Raw genomic sequence first — 22681 nt, forward strand, 5'->3', positions numbered from 1 at the left:
CTCCTAACAGGGGTGTTAAAAATGGTACAATTTATACCTTCAGTAAAGTAACAAGTATTAATTTCAGTGGTCTCTCAGTTCACTGCCTGTTTCTAAGACCAACAGACAACCATTAGGAGTCAGTTGCAGAATGCAGGTCTTTCTCCCCAAAGCAAGCCTTCAAACCCAACAGGGAGTGGTTTTCTCTCCCCCTCCTCTTGCTCCCCCGTCAGTCCCAGAGAAATAGAATCACATCTCTGGGTTTGTGGACCTGTTTTTTTCTGTGTCTTATTTCCTACATCTTCATCTGGAGATAAACGCAGCTGGTTATTTCATCGTTATTGGCACCCTCCCCCTCCCCCTCCCCCTCCCCCCTCCCAGTACTGTACTGTTCATTCACATCACACAGGCAATTGATTACTTACCCAGACTCACCTAACTGCAGCTGTGAGCTGTCTGAAAATGCAGTGAATGTGAGGTGTGGAGGAGGCAGGATTAAGAAGTTGAAGTTCTTTCCCCCATCTCTCTCTTCCTGCCCACCAAGCTAGTGTTCTTGTGATCATCCTTGTCAGTCCCATGTTTTACAGACAACAACCCCCCTCTCTAAGGCCCCGAGTTGTCATGTTGTATTACATGTGTCTTTTATTGCCATAATGGAGCAGGAACATCTAGTACCTCTTTATTGGTCCTAAGACCTGCCGGTACACTGTTTCACCGGTCACAGCCTTCTTCGGACAGAATTATCATAGAACTTTAGAACCTTAATAAGATAACCACAGCAACATGCTCACTAATAGGGCAGGTTTTCCCAGGTTGGCAAATTCTCTTACAGGAATTTACGAAATTTAGTTTCCCCAGATTAACTTGCAAATCACATATTTGAAGCTGGAACACTTTCCCTTATAGCGGTTAAATTTAAATCATAAAGTGGCTGCAATAATGCAATGAAATAGAATACAGTAAAAATAGTATATGAAGTGCGGATGCATACTAATTATCAGCCAAACAAAATACACAGAACAAGAAATTTTATTATCTCAAATGCTGGTGCATAACCAATAACAAGCTCAATTAGAGGAGGAGACAGAGGGAAACTTCAGAAATTTCTGGATAGGTTTGAAACCTTTGAAGGTTGACGGCATAACTGTTCATAAAGTCTTTTTTTAAAATGTAGGGCCTTTCTTTCACTTGACAATTTTCACTTAACAGTTCTTTCAAGATGAAGTTCCACCAGTCTTTTCCCTGTAAAGTTAAAGGTAAAACAAAATTTCTCTAGGATATGGAGGTATTAGAAACAGTTTTCTTTATACTTTCACATACATTCTAATGTCTGAATTTGAAAATTTACTAAGGATTTCTTCATTTTTTTTACTTTTAAAAATAATGGTCAAGATAATGAATTTCTTGAATTACAGATCACAACAGCTTTATAAATGATCAAGATACATGTACAAATAAAATTTCAGATGCCCTTAGAAACATGTTAAGATGTAGTACACACGATACATATTTCTTCTGGGGTTTGCTTTTTCTTCTGGGATACTAAGAATATTCACCTTATTATTACACACTAAAAAATTTAGCCTTTGATACCTATAGCTTGAATAGATCACAAAGTGGAATTTTCAAAGTTTTCTCAATAGGCTTTCTGTCCAATAAACTCAAAAGACATCTGGTGTCCTACGCTGGATACGTTACTTTTTCTCACGCAATTAGTATCAGTGGGCTCTGAACTGGCCAGCAGTTTGTCTTGGTCACGATGTATTATTCTTGCAAAACCATTCCTTAGAGTGGGTGTGGAAGTCATTTTTCCCAATGCAGAGAAGAGAATCCGGATCAATCACAAAGTCAAAGCCATAGGTGTTTCAGGACAAACAGGTTTCAACAGTCCTAAGATCCTTTTTCTTCAACAGTTATTTTTTTCCCTTTTTCACTACTGTGCAGTCACTGCCCTAATTCTATTCTGAAAAAACAAAACAAAAAAAAAAAAATTTTTTTTCTTTGAAGATCAAGTTTTTCATTGGCACGGAACTATCTGGAATAAACCCAAGAGACAGTGGGATGCTGGGTCTCCCCTCACGTAGTTTCCTCCTCTGGAACCGCATTTCGCTACTCTTTGTCAATAATCTCATCGCAGCCGAGTTCTTCGGTCAGACGATTGACAACCATGAGTGAAAAGAGCTCTTCGATGAAGGCCAGCTGGTCAAACGGGGTCTTCTCGTAATGCATCTGAAAACCGCCGTCCCCGGCCGCCTCTCCAGCACCGGACGTTCTCAGGAATATCTTGTTGGCTTCGTCCAGGGCCACGGACGCCCGGTAGCCCGGCCCCCGCCGCTGCGCCTCCTCGGGGTAGTCGTAGTCGTCCTCCCAGTCATCGAATTCCTCGGCCTCAAAGTCAGGGCCGGCGAACAGGCCCGGCAGCTCCCCGGGGCCGGGCCGGCCTGCAAGGCCTCGGTCCCCCGCCGCCTCCGCCATGGCCTGCGCCCCCTCCTCCTCCATCGGGCCTTCCTCCTCGGGCTGTGGCGGGCCCCGCTGGCGGGGGCGGTTCGGGGACGCCTCCCGGTTCCCGCCGCCTACCTCCATCGGCGGGAGGTCACCCTCGCCGGGCATCACATCCATCTGCAGGTCATTGCTCTCTTCATACAGCTCGGACAGCTCCTGCATGTCCGCCATGGCGCCGGCGGCTCAGGCTCGGGCAGGGCGTTTGCTGCAGGACCGGAGCGGCGGGCCGTGCGGCTGTGCGCGTGCACCGGCGGCGTGCGCGCCCCCCTGCGTCAGGGTGACCCCCAGACGCCGCCCCCCGCCCCGCGCGCTGCTCGGCCCAGCCGCTCGCTGTTTCGTGGGGAGGTGCCTGCGTGGCTGGGAGGTCTGTGTTTCCTTCGCTCCAATGGATGTCTGAAAAGACTGTGCTTGCCAGAGCGTTACTTTGTCTCCGTGTCACTTAACGGCGTGGCTGCTGGTGATGCTACAAACGGGGAACTACGTGCCGCTGCAGCAACGCGCTGTCCTCCTCCCTCCCGCCTCCTCCCTCCTCCGCGGGCTCCCGCCCCCGCCTCCACCCCAGGCCACCGCGTCTGCTCCTGGGTTTTAACTACCTTTTGTCCGCGCCAGTGACTTCTGAATCCACACCTGCAAACCACACAGTGTTCTCAACCACAAAGCAACATGTTAAGAACGGATCCTTTTTTTTTTCTTTCGATGTTCCTCATTAGGAAAAGTTAAATTTACCAAAAAAGCATATTTCCCGTGCTCTTTTATTTAAAAAGTTCTAGTGAGGATATACTCGGTCCCATTTCTTTTTGCAAGAGGTAACTTTCCATTATCATCAATTTGATGTGTATGCTTTAAATCCTTTCTCTTTGCATTCACCTGGATCTTAGGTCCTCGTGGGGAAAAATCTTACTTTTTTCAATGTCTCACATAACTGTCTTCAATAAACCAAACCCCTCAGCAATGTCTTGAAAAAAAAATATATATATATAGCACTTCATTTGTATAACTATACTATGGTTGACCTAGCTATGCAAAAATAATTTCCGATTTTTTGATGTTATAAACTGGCTAAATGAACGTCCACATATGCCAGTTTCTCTAGAATAAATACAGTATTTGGAAGTGGAAAGGTGGAATCATAGGGTATGCATACTTTAATTTGAATAAATACTGTCAAATTGCTTTCCAAAGTTGCTATACAAATATAAGTTCTAGCCAGCAGTGTTTGAGAATATCCACACCCTTGCCACACGTGATTTTGTTGAACTTGGACAGTTTTATCAATTTAATGTATCTTGTTTTATTTTGAATAGTCTTGATTTCTTAGACACTGATTATTTTTCAATTTGTTTATTGAACATTTGCATTACTTCTGAAAATTAACTGGTCTTACTTTGGGTTTATTTCTTTTTCTTATGGATACATAAGAACTCCCTATAAACTCTGACTATATGAATACTTTTGTTTTACATGTTGTAAATATATTCTCTCTTCCTGTTGTTTGTCCTGTTTCAGGGTTCTTTTCTAATACAAATTTTTAAAATGAGTTTTTATGTAATCTAATTTGAGGGGATTTTTGGTTTGTCTTCTAATAAGATGGGGTTTTCCTACATCAAGGATCACAAGCATAATCTTTTATCTGCCTTCTGATGTATTTGTTGATTTTTTAATGAATCAAACATTTATATATATAGATAGTATGAGGACAGGACTTATTTATATATATTTTTCCATATAAGCCAGCCAACTCCACTAATTTAATCACTTATCATTTTGTCTGTTAGATGCCACCTTTATCAGACTAAAAGTTCATGAATATGTGTCTGTTTTTAGACTTTGTATTCTAATGAAATCCGTAGTTTTATAATATGTCTTGCTTATAAGGAAAATCTAGTCTCTTTGTTCTTTTTAAAAAAACACATTTCCATTGATTTCAGAGAGGAAGGGAAAGGGAGAGAGATAGAAACATCAATGATGAGAGAGAATCATTGATTGGCTGCCTCCTGCATACTCCCTACCAGGGATCGAGCCCACAACTTTGGCATGTGGCATGTGCCCTGTGCCCTGATCGGGAAAACCATGACCTCCTGGTTCATTGGTTGATGCTCAACCTCGGAGGCACACCAGCCAGGCTAGTCTCTTTGTTCTTTAAAAATTTTCTTTAGCTTTTTTTGCACAGTTATTCTTCCATGTGAATTTTAGAAGCAGTATGAAAAGTTCCCTAAATGACATTGGTGGAATTTTTAGTGGAATTGCATGGAAATTACAGATTAATTTGGGGGAGAATTGACATCTTTACAATATTATCTTCTAATCCATAAAGATGATATGTATCTTTTTTATTTTTTGCTTATTCAGGTAGTATTTATGCCTTCCAATGAAGTTTTTAAAAAAACTTTACACAGTTCTTTTTAGATTTATCTGTAGTTACTTTTGTAAATGTACCTCCTCTACCTCAAATACAGTGTCTAATTGGCTATTGCTGATATAAAGGAATGACATTGATCTTTGTATGTTGATTTTGCTTTTAGTAATCATTTTAACTGAAATGTAAATATCTATAATAATAAGTGTAATATGCTAATTAGACCAGACAGCCGAACGACCTTCCAGATGACCTTCCGGACAAAGCCGGGGCTGCGAGGGCCGAGCCCCTTGCAGGAATTTCGTGCATCAGGCCTCTAGTAGAAAACATAAATAGAGAAAAGTTGCACACATAATAATGATTTTCACAAAATGAACATACTTGTGTAACTATTACCCGGATAAAGAAACACCATATAATTCCAGAAAACCATTTGCTCTCTCTTCCTTTGCCCAGAAGTAACCAATATCCTGACTTCAAGCAGGATAAAATAATTTTGGCCATTTTGAACTTTATATAAATGAAATCATTCAGCCTATATTTTTTTGTGTCTGGCTTCTTTTGCCCAAGAAGCACGTTGTTGCTATTAGTAGTTCATTGCTTGAATATCACTATAGTCGTCACTGTGACTGGTTCCACTTGCGGGCTTTTATGAAAAGGGCAGTGCTTATCTTTTTAGCATACCGTTTGGTGCACATATTCACACAATCCTGTTGTATATACATTTAGGAGTAGAATCGCTTGGTCATTTTATATAAGCTACTTGAGTATATTCTGTTAAACACTTTTGAAGACAGGACTAGTTAACAGGTGCACAGTTGATATTTTAATGAACCCTCAAAAACAGTATGACAAACACATTTCTGCAAATAGGTCATTTCACCCTGGAGATTATGAACAAGTGATCCTAGAATCTCAAGTAAAAGAAACAATCTTCTTAGTTAAATAATGCAGTGCACTTGAATAATGTTACTTCATATTGGAAATCTTAGTGTTAATTTCTTAGGATACTTTTGGTGGTGAATGACTGAAAATCCAATTCAAACCAATTTATATAAATATAAGTTAACTAGAAAAAATGATAAAGGGGGACAGGAATTGTATTGGTTGAAATGATGAAACAAATGTTACAACCAGAGTTTTTATCTATTTATTTATTTTTATTGAATTTATTGGGGTGACATTGGTTAATATAGTTTTGTAGGTTTTAGGTGTACAATTCTATAATACATCATCTGTATATTGTATTGTGTGTTCACTACCCCAAGTCAAGTCTCCCTCCACCACCATTTATACCCCCTTTACCCTCTTTTCCTCTCCCTACCCCCTTTCCCTCTGGTAATCACCATACTGTGGTCTATGAGGTGTTTGTTTTGCTCTTTGCCTTAATCTCTTCACCTTTTTTCACCCAGCCTTCCCACCCCCACCCCTCTGACAGCTGTCAGTCTATACTTTTTTTCTATTTTCCAACTGTCAGCTGATTTTCTCCAGAGGGAAAGCTTCATTTTTCCAGTAGGATTTTCCTACCTGTCAGCAAAAGATGGCTCCCAGAAGCTTTGTGGGTACATGGTCCTTAATGGCAGAGAGAGAGGTATCCTTTCCTGTTGTCCATATCAGTTTCTCCCCAAAGAATTAGATTGGCTTTGCTGTATCCAGATGTTTTCTGATTGGCGAGGCCTGGGTCATGTGTCCACATGCAAGGAGAGAGGCAATGAGACAGGCATGTCAAAACCACCTGAAATCTCATGGTCTAAGTGAGATTCTCATAAAATGTGGGTGGAGTGGTTTCCACAGGGATGCTGTCCAGGCAAAAACAAAGCAAATGGATGTCCATTACTGTTAGATTGTATGTAACTAGGAGTAATTAATTTATAGCATCACACATGTTTAATTGTTTATGTTTTCCAGATTATTGCAAATCATCATATGCAGTCTATTTCATTTGCCTCTGGAGGGGATCCTGTAAGTATGGATTCATTAAGGTCTTTTTTTGTAAGAGTTATAAAAACTTCCATGTAAAGCATGTTAGCCACTACATGTGCTCTCCAAATATCTTACTAGAATTTGTGAATAGCTACATGTAACAGGTAATTAAAAATTTGGTTTTGACAAAATACATCCTACTACTGATTTTTAAAATAGCTGGATTAGTAGGCAAGCTAATAGCCAGGGAGTTATCATCTGAGAAGCTTCTTGCAGGTAACATCAACGTCATGAAAAACAAACGTGTCATACATGTGTTGCCAGTCCTTCCTCAGAATTCTTTTCCACATAGAGTTCCAGGCAGATGCTACTAATCAGTTGGATTTGGCACATGAGGGGAAGCCTACCTGCCATCCATGGCAACTAAGTCCCATCTAGAATGAGCATCCCGGTTTGCAGAAGCTTATGGAGGCAACGCTCAGGTGGGGAGAGAGCACTGCCGTGTCTGGCTACCAGGAGGCCACATGGCGCTCATTTCCTGTGAAGGGCGCAGGGCTGAGCCAGTGGTGCTCTCTGCAAGCCTACTGTGCAGAGGGGAGAGTCACTCCCTGATTTGGTGCTGCGTCATTTCTGGACTACAGCAAAAGGAGAAGGGCATTAAAGCTAAGAAGCTTGTGGCTGAATAGAAAACAAATCTGTTTAAACTGAGAGAGTAGAAGGAGGACTTTGCTCCCCTTGACATCCTGACATTTTTCCACCTGCACACATGTAGCAGGCTCGAGGAGGGCGGAGTCTGCCTTTCATGACGACTGACCATCAGGCATGTCAGGAAAGCATGAGGACCATATGAAGACCTGGTCCTAACCGACAATATGTTACCTTCTGTTCTGCATTTATTACTAAAGAGCATAGCCTTCAGAAGTGAGGCAATAAACCCACTTGAACAGATGATTTTTCCCTCTCCACCACATTTAGTTTCTCTCTTCAATTGGAGGAATAAAATTTAGGGTCATAAATGATAGGACACATAACCCAGAAACCCAAGAGAGGTATTGAAAGGTGGTAAACACTGAATCTGGCAGCTGTTGTCACTGCAGAGTTTTGATGGATTTTAATGTCGAGGCTAAATATTTAAAGGAAAAATAAGTCTCTCCTGAAGGAAATGAAGTTCTGAAGGTTCTGTGTAGAATCATTGCTTCCTGTACTGGCATCTACTGTATTTAAGCAAGTTCCTCCTCTTGGGTGTTGGCATAACATTTTATGTGTAAAATACATAGTTAAATGCTATTTAAATCAGCCCATTCTTTAAAACATCTACTTGCTTTCTCATTGGCTACCAGTGACTCAAAGTATTTAACCATGTCAAATGTAGACAACTTGCCTTCAGAACGTCCTTGAAGCATATGGAAGAAAAGCAATCTTTATAGGATTTTAAATCACTGCTTCTTCTTCTTCTTTTTTTTTAATTGAAGAAGTACTTAATTTCCCCATTAGGCTTCACTACTTCCTCACCTTTTTAGCTTTGAGTGTAGTTATTCTCAAATGAATATTTTAGTTCTATGGTGCCACCATCTACACTAATAAAAGAGAAAGATGCAAATTGACCGTATCTCCATGACGATCACCAGCCAATCAGTAGTGAGTATGCAAATTAGCCCAACAAAGATGGTGGGTTAATTTGCATGGGCAGGCGCCAAGCAGCTGGGGGTGGGCGGCGCCAAGTGGCCTGGGTCCTGGGAACAGGCGCCAAGCCCGCAGCCTCCCGGGACCATCGCTGCCCCCAGGAAGCCGGGGCGGCCTTGCCAAAGCAGCCTTCCTGTGACCATCGCTGGCCCCGGGAGGCCAGGATGGCCCCGCCAAGCAGCCTGGGAGCACAGGCCTGGAGTAAAACGTTGACAGCAAGTCCTTTCAGTATATTTGGGGCAGTAGAGGCCCACAGAATGATCATTTCCTTTTCTATGAAACACATAAATCTGAAACACTATTTACAATTAAATAAGTTCCATATATTTTGACATTTTACAGCCCTGGAAAGTTACATATAATGATCAGCAAAGTGAGAAGATGAAAAAAATTTTTAGGCTTTTAAAGATGTAACTAATTTCTGTCTAGAAGACACACCAATTCAAAAAGTGATGGTTTTATTGTCCTATAGGACATTAGCCAGATTGTATCTAATTTAGCAGTTTTACTTTAGGCTGCAGGCTCCTCCCTGGCCGGGGCCCAGGTCAGGGCTCATGTAGGAGGCCACCAATCAAAGGGTCCCTCTCACATTGATGTTTCTCTCTGTCTTTCCCTCTCTCTTCCAGCTCTCTAAAAATCAATGGAAAAATATCCTCAGATGAGGATTAAAAAAAAAAAAAAAGGAAAGAAATAAAGAAATGTCATATCCTATGAAAGAGACATCTTGAAAATGCCTAAAGAAAGTTGTCACTTTTTCATGGTGAAGGGACTGGAGTCCATGTTGATGAAAATACCTTGGCGGCTGTGGTGGCCAGAAGTGGCAGCAGCAGCAAGGTGATGGGGGTGGCGCCTTCCCCTGATCAGCCAGATTGCCTCCTGCAGAGGGAGGCCTACTGATGGCTTAGGCTCGCAGGGAGCAGGCCTAAGCCATCAGTAGGACATACCCTGAGGGCTCCCGGACTGTGAGACGGGGCAGGGTGGGCTGAGGGGACACCCCCCCCCCAGTGCACGAATTTGGTGCACCGGGCCTCTAGTTTAAAAATAAACTGAATGATAAGAGTTCCACCTTTTCCCCAAGAGATTTCACAAATGGCTTATAGTGAACTCACTAGCAAGCAGGGGACATGCAGGGTGCCTGCCACTTAGCAGCTGCAGTGTGACCCCAATTCTGAATCTGAAGCCCCATCTATCCAGCCTTATCATCTGGCCTCACAGTGACACTAAGGGACATGTTTGGTACTGAATCCAGCCTGTAAAAGCCAGCCCTGTCTCTTCTCTCTCACACCCATTCTATTTGATCATCCATGAAAGAACTCCAATACTTTATTTAAGAGACTTAAAGTAATGAATTCTATAAGTGTCGTGTGAAAAACAATCATTGCTGTTTGCCTTAAGTTTCCCCTTTTGCGTTTTAAGGATTCCTGTCACTTTTAGGATTTACCATAAGCATTTACCATAAGCATGCCCTGCATGATGCTTATCATAGTTCTCCAGAATCCCAATTACTTTTAGACCTATTTCATGTGCCTTTAGTTCTGTAGCTCTTACAACTCACCAAGGGCCGTTGCCCCTACCAAAAGCAAACAGTAAAGAACTTGTAGCCACTGTGGGAAAGCATTTACCTACTGAATGGCGCCGGACTTCTGTGCTCCCTACAGCTGGGGCCACAGCCTGCTGGTTGGAAATTAAAACTGGAGCCTTCATAAACATTGGCACGAAGGTGACATTTACCCTCAGGTCAGGGGAGTAGAGGAAAGAGGCTCTGGTGTCATGTGGACTTGACCCATTTGTCCTCTCTAAGCTGCAGGGCCCTCACCTGTAAAAGGGGAAGGATCACCCTTGCCCAGAAGGGTGAGAATTGACTGAAGTGACGCATGTAAACTGACGGTGCTTGCTTGGCACAGAGTGATGCGAGAGAACTATCACCAATGTGGTCACACTCAGCCATATTTTTTAGGACACTCACTGAGATAATGCACAGCTTCACAGCTTGACTGGGTACAAGGGTGCGGAGCTAAGTCGCCATGGCCTAATGTAGTGCCCTTCTTTCTACCGTATTTTCTCCAAAGTCTGACAAATCCTGGGTGTGCTTCCTTACCTTCTGACCTTTGCTCCCCCTCACCTTTACTCTCTTCTCACAAACGGCTTACTGGTCTTCCCTCTGTCAGCCCTGGAGACATGTCTCCGTAATGCTTCTGCATCTCCATATACTTGCTCCATTTCAAAAATGCATTAACGAGTATGACCAGGTTAAATACATTTTCTCGTAGTGTCCTCCGCTATTTGTGCTTTACTTTCAACATGCTTTAAGTCCTCCCAGATATCACAGTTACTGAATTGGAGAACTCTAAGACTGTTGGACACTCTTTTTAAGATGAGGAAACAGGTCTGCAGAGGTCCCACGACCCCTACCCCATCATCCAATACACCAGACACCGCTGTCGGCACCATACTGCCTCTTTAAAAAGAGCCGCTAAGCCCCCAGCCATTGTGGCCTTCCTTCTAAATTACGTTAAAACGAAGCCTGGAGACATGAGCTTACGTATTTACAAGATAGTTCAAACCTTTTATCTGTTTGCATAAGAGAAATTTACCTAGGAGTGTGTTGCTTTTTAAAATGACTCAAGAAACGTTATGCAGATCCTGAGATCCGCTTCCTGTGTGATTCACTGCGGGTTATTAAATGATTGTCCTTGATGGTATTACAGACACGGGCTTTTATTTCCTGCCAGTTGATTGCATCTTCCCTCTAGAGAGTCATGCTTCTAATCTTCAAATGGCAGTGTGTATTTTTTCCCTGAGAACTGAGATAACAAAAAGCATCTTTAATTATTCAAATCTTATCATTCATCAGCTTACTGTTTTCAATAAAAATCAGAATTACCAAGTGGCTTTTTGTTTGTTAGTTTTTACAAAGTCAGCAGCACATCTCTCTCTCTCTCTCTCTCTCTCTCTCTCTCTCTCTCTCTCTCCCTCTCTCTCTCTCTCTACTTAACTCCTTAGCTTTTAATGGGTTCTCTTTTTTAATAAATGATTTGTCCTTCCTCTATCTTGATCAAATAAATGCTTGTATTTCTGCTTTATTGTTCCTTAAGTTAATGTGCACTGCATGCAAGCAAACCAACAACCACAAAAACGCAAAGTGTTTCTTTAATGGAATTATTTTCTGATGCACATGGTGTCTGTTTGGACAACGGGGACATCATGATGCCACCCACATCCAAGTTTATGGCACCTTTGTATTGGGTAACCCCTGGTATTTCAACTCTCAACACAGGATAGAGTCACAGTCCCTAATCAATTTTTAAGAATATATGTCCTAGCATATTACCTACCTGTATTCTCTTTTATTCTTACTGACATGGTCTGCCTCTAAATTTTCAATCTTCAGATTCTCTCCACAAGGGGCAGAGAAAGTGGACCCCACAATTTCTAAATCATATAAGTGTATATTTATGTTCCCTCCTAAGATGCTTTCCTTTTTTCTTTAAAAAGGAAACCTTAATAATTAAGTCCTTGACTTCGTATCATGTCCTAAATGTACTCTTTTCTTTCAACAGTGCAATCCATTTGTTTTAAATGCAATCATTTTCCCTTTTTTATAGGATACTACAGACTATGTTGCCTACGTAGCTAAAGATCCAGTTAATCAACGAGGTATGGAAAGCAACTTCTAGATTTTCTTAAGAGCTGCTGTATACCAACTTTAAAGAGCGATAAACTGCTGTTTTCAATATACAGAGTGATGAGGATCACTAGAGTGCTGTATTGGGTTCTGAAAATACTATGTAAATTTGAGTTGGAAATAAATAGTACAGCAAAGTAGAAAAAATATATACACACAGGTGGATTTAAATCCCAGCCATGTGAGAGACCCATAAACCAAAAGTCTTATTTATTTTTTTATTCAAAAGAAAAGCTGTTTTGACTATGATAGAAAGAGCTGAACATCTTCAGTGGACAAATGAATTACAGATAATTAGCCTCAGAGAGTGTGTGTGTGTGTGTGTGTGCGTGCGTGTGCGTGTGCGTGTGTGTGTGCGTGTGCATGTGTGTGTGTGTGTGTGATGAACCTGTGCACCTGCTGTTCAAAAGCCTGGCATGTCACTTTGAGTGCTTGGCTTCTCCTCTTTTGGATCTTAGTTTAAATGTTTCTCCTTCAGAGGGACTTCGGTTGAGCGCCTCCTCTCTCCAGTCAGCCTATTCCACTCTGCTGCACTTTATTTCTCTTTTTATTAACACTTCTCCCACATTTTTATTCTTTTATTTACTCACTTATTGATGTGTTTTATGTCTGTGTCTCCTACTAAAGGCTCCATGAGGACAAGAACTATTTTTTCCTCCTAAGCATTCATTGCAATGCTTAGCACATAGGTGGTACCCAATAACTATTTTGTTGAATGGCTGAGTGAATGGAAGAATGAGTTGATTGGATTTCTTGTCTCAGAATTTAGCAAGGTATCCAAGAAACTCATATCCTAGCAGCTCCTTGGGTCAAGGGCCTGATGTTCCTCAGGTCATTGGACTTCTCTAGACAGAATGGTTAGTATTGCTTCTCATCCCTAACTCTGGATCCTTCAGACTCCGCGTAGGGATGGGTGTGAGGACGCTTCTCCTCCTTAACCAGAACCCATCAGTTGGGCAGCATCCTCTGCCATCCCAGCGCTAAGTTTGCCCCAAGACGTTTATTACGTACATATGGAGTGGAATTTGGAAACTCAAAGAGATGTAAGGCCCTGGCCGGTTTGGCTCGGTGGATAGAGCGTCGGCCTGCGGACTGAAGGGTCCCGGGTTCAATTCCAGTCAAGGGCATGTACCTTGGCTGCGGGCACATCCCCAGTAGGGGGTGTGCAGGAGGCAGCTGATTGATGTTTCTCTCACATCATTGTTTCTAACTCTCTCTCCCTCTCTCTAAAAAATCAATAAAATATATTTTAAAAAAGAGCTGTAACACACAGAGGTGGAAATCTATACGGCGTGCCGGGGAGCAAGTGAATAGAAGATAGTAGAATGTAGATTGTATATGAAGAAAAATGTCTAAAAGGCATCGAGAGGGCACATAGAAGAGAGCTAGTAAGCAGGGACTTAATCCTGCGGGCGAACGGGTGGAGAATGCTGTTTACCAAGGAGAGTTTCCGGAAGGCTGGGCAGCAGGATGCAGGAGGTGGAGTCAGAGCGAAACCTCCAGGCAGGGGGCGTCCTACAGCAGGAAGCTGTTGTGACGGTCAGAAATGATATTGTGGGGACCAGCTGCCGACACCTAGCAGATGCTCAGTAAATGCTTGCCAGAAGAACAAGGCCCGGATAAGATGGAGAGGAAGGAACAGGTGGTGAATACTATGCAACACTTCATTGAAATGGACTCGCTCTGAATGATAGGATGAAGAACAGATAAGTGGGCAGGAGAGACAGGAACCAGGGAAGGGAGACGGGGGTGTAGAAGGAGGCACAACAAAGGATACCAGAAAAGAGCAACCTCTTTGAATTAAGCCTGGACTTCCCGGCGATGACGGCCTCCTGTTTTCAGGAAGGCCTCTGAACAACAAAGCCTTTGATCTTGAGCTAGAAAGGACAGGATGAAAGGAAGAACAAATCAGGAAATCTAGATGTTCAGTAACTTTGCCATCAGGCACCGACTATCTCTGGGCATGCCATTGCTCCTCAGTAAATGGTGGTGAGAAAGGCAGGGATTAGTGCCGGGTGCCGAGGGCAATGGCTAAAGAGGACCTGCCTGCTTGCGGATATCCCCTTTGCTTAAATGAGACAAGAGAGGCAGAGACCATGGCCCGGTGGCTCATTCACTCGGAGAGATCCCGCTCTGGTGTTTGAGTAATTCATCAGAGCCCAGCTGCTTAAATGGGACCCGCAGGGACCCTGGCTGGGGATTCTGAAAAGGCATCTGTGGGCAAGTTGACTGAGTTCATGGCTGGGATTTGAGAGACAGTTCAAATAGGGTTCAGTTTTTTCTTTCTTTAGCCTCAGACTGTATAGAAAATAAGAAAGATGCTGGAGCCAGACAGGCTGGGTGGGAATCCTAATTCTTCCATCGTCTCACCGTAGGACCTTAGTCAAGTGGTTTCACATCCTTGAACCTCAGTTGCTTTAAGTGGGAATAGCACATCTACTTGCTGGTGGTGCTGGGAGGAGTAACTGAGATAACACACAGACAGCATCCTTTTCTTTTCGTCCTCACCTCATCATTCCTGTTTAGGGAGACGGGTCTATCTAGTAGATAAACGACTAAAAAACATAGGGTGATTTTCTTGGATTGAAAGTTAGTACCTCTCCATCACTTATTGCTCCTTTTCCTATCCCTTTGCCCCTTCTCTTATCTTGGTTATAGAAACCTCTGTGAGTAGCCACTCTGTTCTCGACATACCCCTGCTCGCATGCCCCTGTGGGTTAATTCCTTTCCCCTCACCTGAGCCTCTGGGCTTGACTTTCTGCTCAGAGATACTGACAGTTATTGATTACATACGAATACACAAGAAGCTGAGCTGCGCAGGAAAGACAATTCCTGGCCACCGTGGGCTCGGCATTTAGTGGGAGAGAGAAACATAACCTGTAGGATGTGCACAGAGAACGGGAAGGGGGTAGGCCTAAAGGACAGTGTCTGGAACATAGAGGTGCTGTCAGAATTTGTGGGGGAAATGAATAAAACACAGGCCACAGAGCTAGGGATTATGTGTTTGGATGGTGTGTGTGTGCATGTGTGTGTGTGTGTCAAGGTGGGGTTGCAGAGAAAAGGTAGAAGGAGGGGAGCCGTGGCTGAGCAGATAGGCCAGAAACAGATTGTGCAGGGGTCTGAATGCAGGTTAAAAGGTCATTCAGAATCATTGCAGATTCTGAACTTTGTAAAAATTACTCTGGCTTTTGTCATTCTATTGCAATGGTAAAATGATGACTTTTCTGGCATTTGTATCTGTCACAGTGACCTTGGGCAGAAAAGCAGTCTGGAACCGTACAGTCCAGTTTGGAGGTCATCTCACTAGTTCTAAGCTGCCCTGGGGAGGAAGAGCCTGTTTGGATAAATTTGTAAACTAATAGTACTGGGGAACTGCTCAGAGATGAGGGCCGATGAAGAAATAGAAATCAGGCCCGGCCGGCATGGCTCCGTGGTTGAGCCTCGACCTATGAACCAGAAGGTTGCAGTTAGATTCCCGGTCATGGTCAGGGCACATGCCTGGGTTTCGGGCTCAATCCCCAGTGTGGGGGGATGCAGGAGGCAGCCAATCAATGATTCGCTCTCATCATTTATGTTTCTATCTCCCTCTCCCTTCCTCTCTGAAATCAATAAAAACATGTGTGTGTGTGTGTGTGTGTGTGTGTATAAAAGAAATAGAAATCAGATAGCTCTGAGGACTTAATGTGCTACTTTATGCAGTGAAAGTATCTCAATGCCAGGCTTATAGTAAGTATTCAACAAATGGTAGTTATTATTACTATCCTGTGTGGTTTGGAGTGACATTGCCACTAAAGGAACAGGGATTTTTACAAATAGAAAAAAGACAAAAACCCAATAAAAATAGGGCCCCCCAAAAGGGGAAAAAAACACTACCATTTATTGTGTGCTCTCATATGCCAGGAGCATTTTATCTGCACTGTCTCATTTCATCCTCACAGCAACCCTGGAGGGTAGCTATTACAATTACTCCTTTTTACAAATGCAAATACTGGAGCTGAGAAAAATTAGGCGGCTTTCCTAAGCTCACCCAGCCATTAAGCACCGGCCCGAGTCCAGATCCTGAGCACAGGTTTATACAAGGACATTGCGTGGGTCCAAGAAGCATTTAAAAAAATTTTAAAGTTTAACCTCATTAGCAAGCAAAGGCACACAAATTATAATTTGATATCATATTTCATCTTCAAATTTCAAACATCGCTATAAGTAATATGTGGCGTAGAGTAGCAGTTACTCCTGAACACTTGTAGCAGGAGGGTGGATCCATATGTTTTGCAGAGCAATTTGACAATTTGCATCAAAACTTTAAAAAAATAATTTTGAACCATCAATTTCACTTCTAAGGGAAGAATGAGGGCATGCACAAAGATTAAGCAGTAAAGATCATTGGCATATATTATTTATGTAATGGGAAAAAATATTAATGAATAGCAAATTATTTAAATGAATTCATAGACTGTCCTACTGTACAGCAATTAAAGCTAGTGTTATAGAAGAATAAATAATGAGATGGGGAAATATTCAAAATATTATTAAGTGCACAAAGCAGGTTATGAGACAATGTGTATAATATGAGCCCATGTAATTTTTTGGAAGTAGATATACATAGAAAAGAGATTGGAAAGGCACATGCCAAAATATTAGTTGTAGTTATCTCTGAATAGTAAGACTTTATGTAATTTTAGTTTATTCTTGGTGTCTTTTTATCTAAAACATCTACAATGAATATTTGTTACATTTATAAAGGGTAAAGTGTTTTGAATTCTTAAATAAATATAAAAATAACAGAAACAGAAAGACAATGTTATAAAATTACCCAGTGGGTTTGGTTCATCCAGGGGGAAATGTTCAGCAGAGAGGAGAATCCTGGGGGTGAGAGGGTGATAGTGGTGGGTAGAAGCAGGCAGAGGGAGGGGGAGGAGAGAGAGAGAGAGAGAGAGAGGAAGCCTTAGAGAGAATATGAGATTATGCCTTCGGTGGGAGCTTGGAAAAACTATAACTTCTTTGCTCTAAGGATGAGTGAGGTCACCAAGGAGGAAACAGGAAGAAGAGGCAGAGGGTGTCAGGGAGCGGGAGAAGGCAGAGGGACAGTGGAGAGTCAGAGGAGTAGTCAGGGGAGGGGAGAAAACCAGGAGAGGAGTGGCACCGAAGAAGGAGGAAGAGCAAGGTTCTCTGGGAGAGGACACCCTGGAATGTCTCATACTGAAAAGGAGTTTAAGGTGGATGAAGGTGGAAAATGCCATTCAGGCCGGCATTACCAGGCCATTGGTCACCTTAGGAAGCATGCTATCAGTGGACTGGCAGCAGCAGGAGCCGGACCTCAGGGATGGGCACGTGGCTGATAGGAAGTGGGGCCGGGCAGAGGAGGCTGGCTTCATGCTAATAATCTCGAATGTCCCCACTGTCTCCTGCTTGCTTCGTTCACTTTTAGCTTTAGTGCATTCAAGCCACTTTTTCCCGTCTTGGCTAGCACCCTTCGGTGAGCTCCTCATTTTATAAAAGGCCTTTTCTGTAGAAAAGGTAAGTTCCAGTAAGAATGTTTTGAGTTTACTTAGTGACTAATACAGCCTGCCCCTGCAATTGCCACAAATGAGGAAGTCTCTTCCCCTCTTCTCCAGGAGAGGTAAAATTTTCTCTGGACCTAGTCTGCTTAAGAGGCCCAGGTTTACCTGGACTACCTGTACACATAGTAAGGCCATGGTTCTGAGTCTCTGAAGAAAGTTAAAAAAAGAAAGAAGAAAAAGAAAGGTGGTAAAACCAACTTAACCCATTTACTTAGGTTTATAGTTACAAAAATACATGCACTACGGCCCTGCTCACATTAGTTGAGTATGGACTGACTGGCTTGCTTCTGCAGGCTGGTTTCTTCCGTAGAGATGGTGGACCCCATGCTTCGACCCCACAGCACCATCTGGTGGTTAATCTGAGAAGCTGCACTTTTCAATTTCTTGTTTTCTAGTAACAACAACAAAAGCCCCCCGAAACAACCCCCAAAACCTAGTGTACTAAAAACAAATATAAATCAGTAAAGAATAACCTGCTATCCTCGAAGAATAGTGTCCGCCTTTTGTTCATGACTATCTCATTAGGAAACCCAAAGTAAAAGACAAAAGGAAATGAACCTAAGATTCTTTTAAATTTTGCTTAATATAGTATCTGATACCCCAGCGTCTATCTGGCTGCCAGTGGGGTGAAAAGAACCCAGGTTTTTGCATCTGATTCCAGCCAAGGAGATCAAAGCTCAGGCCTCCAGGCAAAGTTATCAGATCACTGGAAAATTCTTTTCTGGGGATTGGGACTTTTTACAGACTCGTCTTTCTTCCTTCCATTAGCTGAAGACTGGGCAATTCTTGGCCAAACTGGCCGCTTATCTGAGCTTTTGGAGGCCTGTCTCACCCTGGGAAGTGGGCATATCTGTATGTGATTTAAAGCCCATCCCTACGCTGGCCCATGACCAGCTTCAAAAAGAGCCAAGGCCACATCCACAGAGCAGCACGTCCTGTCAGCCACCAAGACGTGTGTGTTCCACGAAGCGCGGAGGCCGCACCGGACTTCCGCCCAGGCCAGCCTGCTGGTCCAATGCTGTTTCTTCCACGGAGACAGGCACCACTGGTTTTCTTTCTTTCTTTCTGTTTAATCTTCTCAAAACAGTAATATGGCCGTAGCAAGGTTATCCAAAGTGAAGCAGACACTTAGGTTGGTAGCCTCAGCCTGGGAACAGAACCAAACCCTCAACGTACCAGAACGAGAAAAGCTGAGAGAAATGAAATGTATGAGCGGAATGTGAGAGGTGGTGGAGGACGGCGGTGGGATTGGTTGATGCATTCATTCCTGGGTGCCCCGCGTGCCTTGCCCTGCTCCTCAGAGGGTGTAAGGGACTGCCCCCCAGGAAGGGTGCAATTCCTGTAAAGCGGCAGGGACTTCAGAGATCACCCAGGGCCCTGCCTTGGCAGGTGAGGCCCTTGCCGTAGAGCAGCTTATTCGGGGTCACGCAGATCGTAGTGTAACTGGAACCTGAACTTGGATCTGAACCTTTTCATAGAGTTCTTTTAACCATCCTTGTTCTCTCATTCCTCTCATGGGAGGCACGCTTTAGTTACCCTCCTTTCCTCCCTCCCTTCCTCCCTTCCTCTCTTCCTTCCTTCCTTCCTCCCTTTCATTCATTCATTCATTCATTCATTCATTCATATTTGAATTTTCTGCCTCTCTCATTATCTTCCCCATGTTTATCTCTAGATATCTCCTTGATTCTAAGAAAAAATAAAATTACAAACATTTTTGTCTCCATTTCCATATGATTTCTGATCTTTTCTTCATGTTTAATTGGACCAAGAATTTATGGGGTGAAAAACAAAAAAATTCCAGTGAATTGCCTTTTTTTTTTTTTTTTTTTTAATCAAAATTTAACACACATTTTTTTGGGCTCAGCTAGAGGCTACATCTCCAAGGGCACTTTGTAGGTTTGAGGCTGAGGCCTGACCAGGAAGGAGGAGAGCATTCCCCAAAGACCATGCAGTCACTTGCACCATTCAGTGCTCCTGCCCCACCATTGGGGCTCATTGTAGGTCTTATTTTAATAAAATTGAAGACAATTCCTCACAGTAGAATTATTTATGTGATTCGGGAAAATCAGAATTTATTCCATCAAAACATGTTTTTGAAACACTTATGCATTGGTCGCTATGTGAAGATACTGTAGAGAAAAAGAAGGGGCCATGAAATGTCAGTCTAAAGATAAAGCAAACGCTTTCCTTTGGTAGAAAGGATATAAAATTATAGATATTCTCAATTGTGTTTTCAAAACCGTAATTAGCTCCTAGTCTACTTCAGGATCCAAGTTGCTTCTTGAAAGGGACAACTTTATAAGAAATGATCAATAACTCTTGGGGTTTTGACATCTGAGCATTGTTTGATTTTGTAATAGCACCCTGCCCCCATCCCTTCCAAAAGTATTCAAAGACATAAATCCTTTAAACATACATCAAACTAATCTAAAATGACAATTATCTGACATTTCTTTTTTTCAAATATATTTTTATTGATTTCAGAGAGGGAGGGAGAGGGAAAGAGAGATAAAACATCAATGATGAGAGAGAATCGTTGATCGGCTGCCTCCTGCATGCCTCCCACTGGGAATCAAGCCCGCAACCTGGGCATGTGCCCTTGACCGGAATCGAACCCGGGACCCTTGAGTCCGCAGGCCGATGCTCTACCCACTGAGCCAAAATGGCTAGGGCAGCATCTGACATTTCTTGACATGATTATCAATGCTTGGCTAAGAAACACCAGTGTAGGTTCTACCATTACCTACTGTTATAGGCTCCGCAAGTTCCATCACAGGTGAATGAGTTGCCTCTTACTTTAAGTAAATTCAACATTCTGTCCAAGACAATGCAAAGCATAAAATCCGGCTTCCACGTCAACACAGTTAAGCCCTTCCATAAAGTCAGGCATCTTTCCTCTCCTCCCGTGTCCCCTTTAGTCATTCTCTCATTCTCCCAGTGTTGGTTTTAGGGTTCCCAGGACCTACGATGCTTCCCCAGTATCTAACCCGATTCCCCATGCACTCAATCCTTTCCTGTTCTCAGAGAACAGCTGAGTTTTTACAACATTCGGGTACCTATTTAACCGTTATCAAGCTTTTCCTCAATTGTTCAGGCTCTACTAACCAATATATGTCTTAAAAAATGTCTCACGAGACATTGCCTCTATCTTGAAGTCATCCTCAGGACTCTTTCTAAGCCATTCTTATGAAACCTCCAATTCAACGAAACCTTCCTATTGCAAGGCCCTAAGCATGGCACCGACCTCTCACCGAGGCCAGGATGGCATTCCTGATGGAGGGGAGCGTGATTCCCAGCCCCTGAACACCAGCTCCTTTGTTGGTGGCATTCTGGCAGCTGCCCCCTTCACGACTGGCTTCTCTAATTTGCTTGTGAAAACCAGCCCTTCCCAGTAACAGCTTCTCAGAGAAAGTGTCTACTAAAACTTGTAATATCTTCTGATAAGGCCATCTTCACAAAATCTGGATTCTGATGCTTATTGGAGGTAGTTTTTCTCGTAGGGTTCAATGATGGGGATTCCGGACCATCACTGACAGCAACAGGGCACAGGGTTGGCTGGAGGAGGGGGTATTCTAAAGCCTTATCTTCACTAGTTGTTCATATCTCTTTTCGGGGAGAGGAGTGGGGAGGTTTGGAAAGTTACCTTTTGTCAGTCTTCTGTAGCATCCCATGCCAGGACAAGGCTGAAAACCTCATCTTCCCTGCGGACTGCTGTCCTAAGCATTTCCTGTATTGAATTCCAGAGCTAACACCGACCTTGAGTATTCGTCAAAATTGTCCTACTTTTACGAAGATTATCCCCAAAATACCCGCCTCGAGACTGAAATTTGTGTTTTGAGATATTTAGATGTAGACTATGAGTGTTTCTGCTCTTGGATGTGTATGAAATAGGAGGTCTTGTTATACCACTTCAGAGCTGAAGAGAGCTTGTACCTCCTCCCGTTTATTCAATTACCAGGTCATATTCTGGAAGTATTTTGACTTTATATAATCTTCTCTTATCGAAAATTGGTTATAATTTTTTTTGTATATCCTTTTGCAGCCTGCCACATATTGGAATGCCGCAACGGAATGGCCCAAGATGTCATAACTACCATAGGGCAGGCTTTTGAGCTCCGGTTTAAACAATATTTGAAAAATCCTTCTTTGAGTACTTCCTGTGAAAGGTCAGCCAACAGTTCTGTAATTATTTACTTACTATATTTTGTTTAATTTTAAAATGAATATGGCATTTTCCATTTTTCTTCCATTCATATTTGTCCAGATATTCCTCCTTGGTTTGTAACAAAATGAAAGAAGAAACTAAAAGTAAGAAGGGATCAGCCATGTTTCTCTGATGTTACACTGCACTATGAGTTAATTAAGTAGCATCATAAAATAATAAACATCAACAGATTTCTCAGATTTATTTCAACCCCAAATATCAGTAAAAACAAAATACATTGAGAAAGAAGAGCAAAATAGTAAGAGTCAAATGTCTATTGCAGGAATTCCTGTTGGGTTGCTGGTTTGCAGTGCAAATAGGTCAGCTCCAGCTAAATGGTGGCTGGGGTGACATATACCATGACCCAAGGGTCTGGTTGTCCTGTCTCAGGCACAGAAAGGCTGCAATGAAAGCTGAACGTGTTCAGCCCGGTGGAATGTGGTGAGGCCCCTGGCTTGCAGAATTCACACCTGAGAAACAAAACCCTGGGGCTGTCCTAAGCATGTGGACATCTTTCCCCCTAATTTGTCATTTTGGGTATCAACAAACACTGGGTTTGGAGCTCACCTTTTATGAGGTGGTTGAGGGCAGCAAAGGGAGAGGTGGTTACCAGAAGGTGCAGATGTTGAATTTCTCCCAGGGTAGCTCTTACGGACTTAGTGCTGTCACTGTGTTGACATGTAATGAGCCCAACAAAACTGTGTGTGTTGTCAGTGGAATCGGCTCAACCCAAAAGGACTTGATTTATTTTTTTTCCTAAGAAACTTGTACTAATTCCAATTTGGAAG

At 42.8% G+C, this 22681-nt stretch overlaps 2 protein-coding genes across 2 annotated transcripts in view; one reads left to right on the plus strand and one right to left on the minus strand.

Annotated features, from left to right (window-relative positions):
- The window catches only part of SHC4 (SHC adaptor protein 4), a 113771-nt gene that overhangs the window by 70766 nt on the left and 20324 nt on the right, over nt 1-22681 (plus strand). Inside the window, exons 5-7 of the mRNA XM_008143121.3 lie at nt 6746-6799; nt 12049-12100; nt 21732-21855. Coding sequence (XP_008141343.2) covers nt 6746-6799; nt 12049-12100; nt 21732-21855 — 230 coding nt within the window. The remainder of the gene's footprint in view (nt 1-6745; nt 6800-12048; nt 12101-21731; nt 21856-22681) is intronic.
- EID1 (EP300 interacting inhibitor of differentiation 1) lies at nt 993-2753 on the minus strand. The gene has a single exon (XM_028147688.2). It carries the CDS (start codon nt 2650-2652, stop codon nt 2089-2091), a length of 564 nt encoding a protein of 187 aa, XP_028003489.2. The 5' UTR covers nt 2653-2753; the 3' UTR covers nt 993-2088.

The sequence above is a fragment of the Eptesicus fuscus genome, chromosome 5, assembly GCF_027574615.1.
Source record: "Eptesicus fuscus isolate TK198812 chromosome 5, DD_ASM_mEF_20220401, whole genome shotgun sequence".
Classification (NCBI taxonomy): Eukaryota; Metazoa; Chordata; class Mammalia; order Chiroptera; family Vespertilionidae; genus Eptesicus; species Eptesicus fuscus.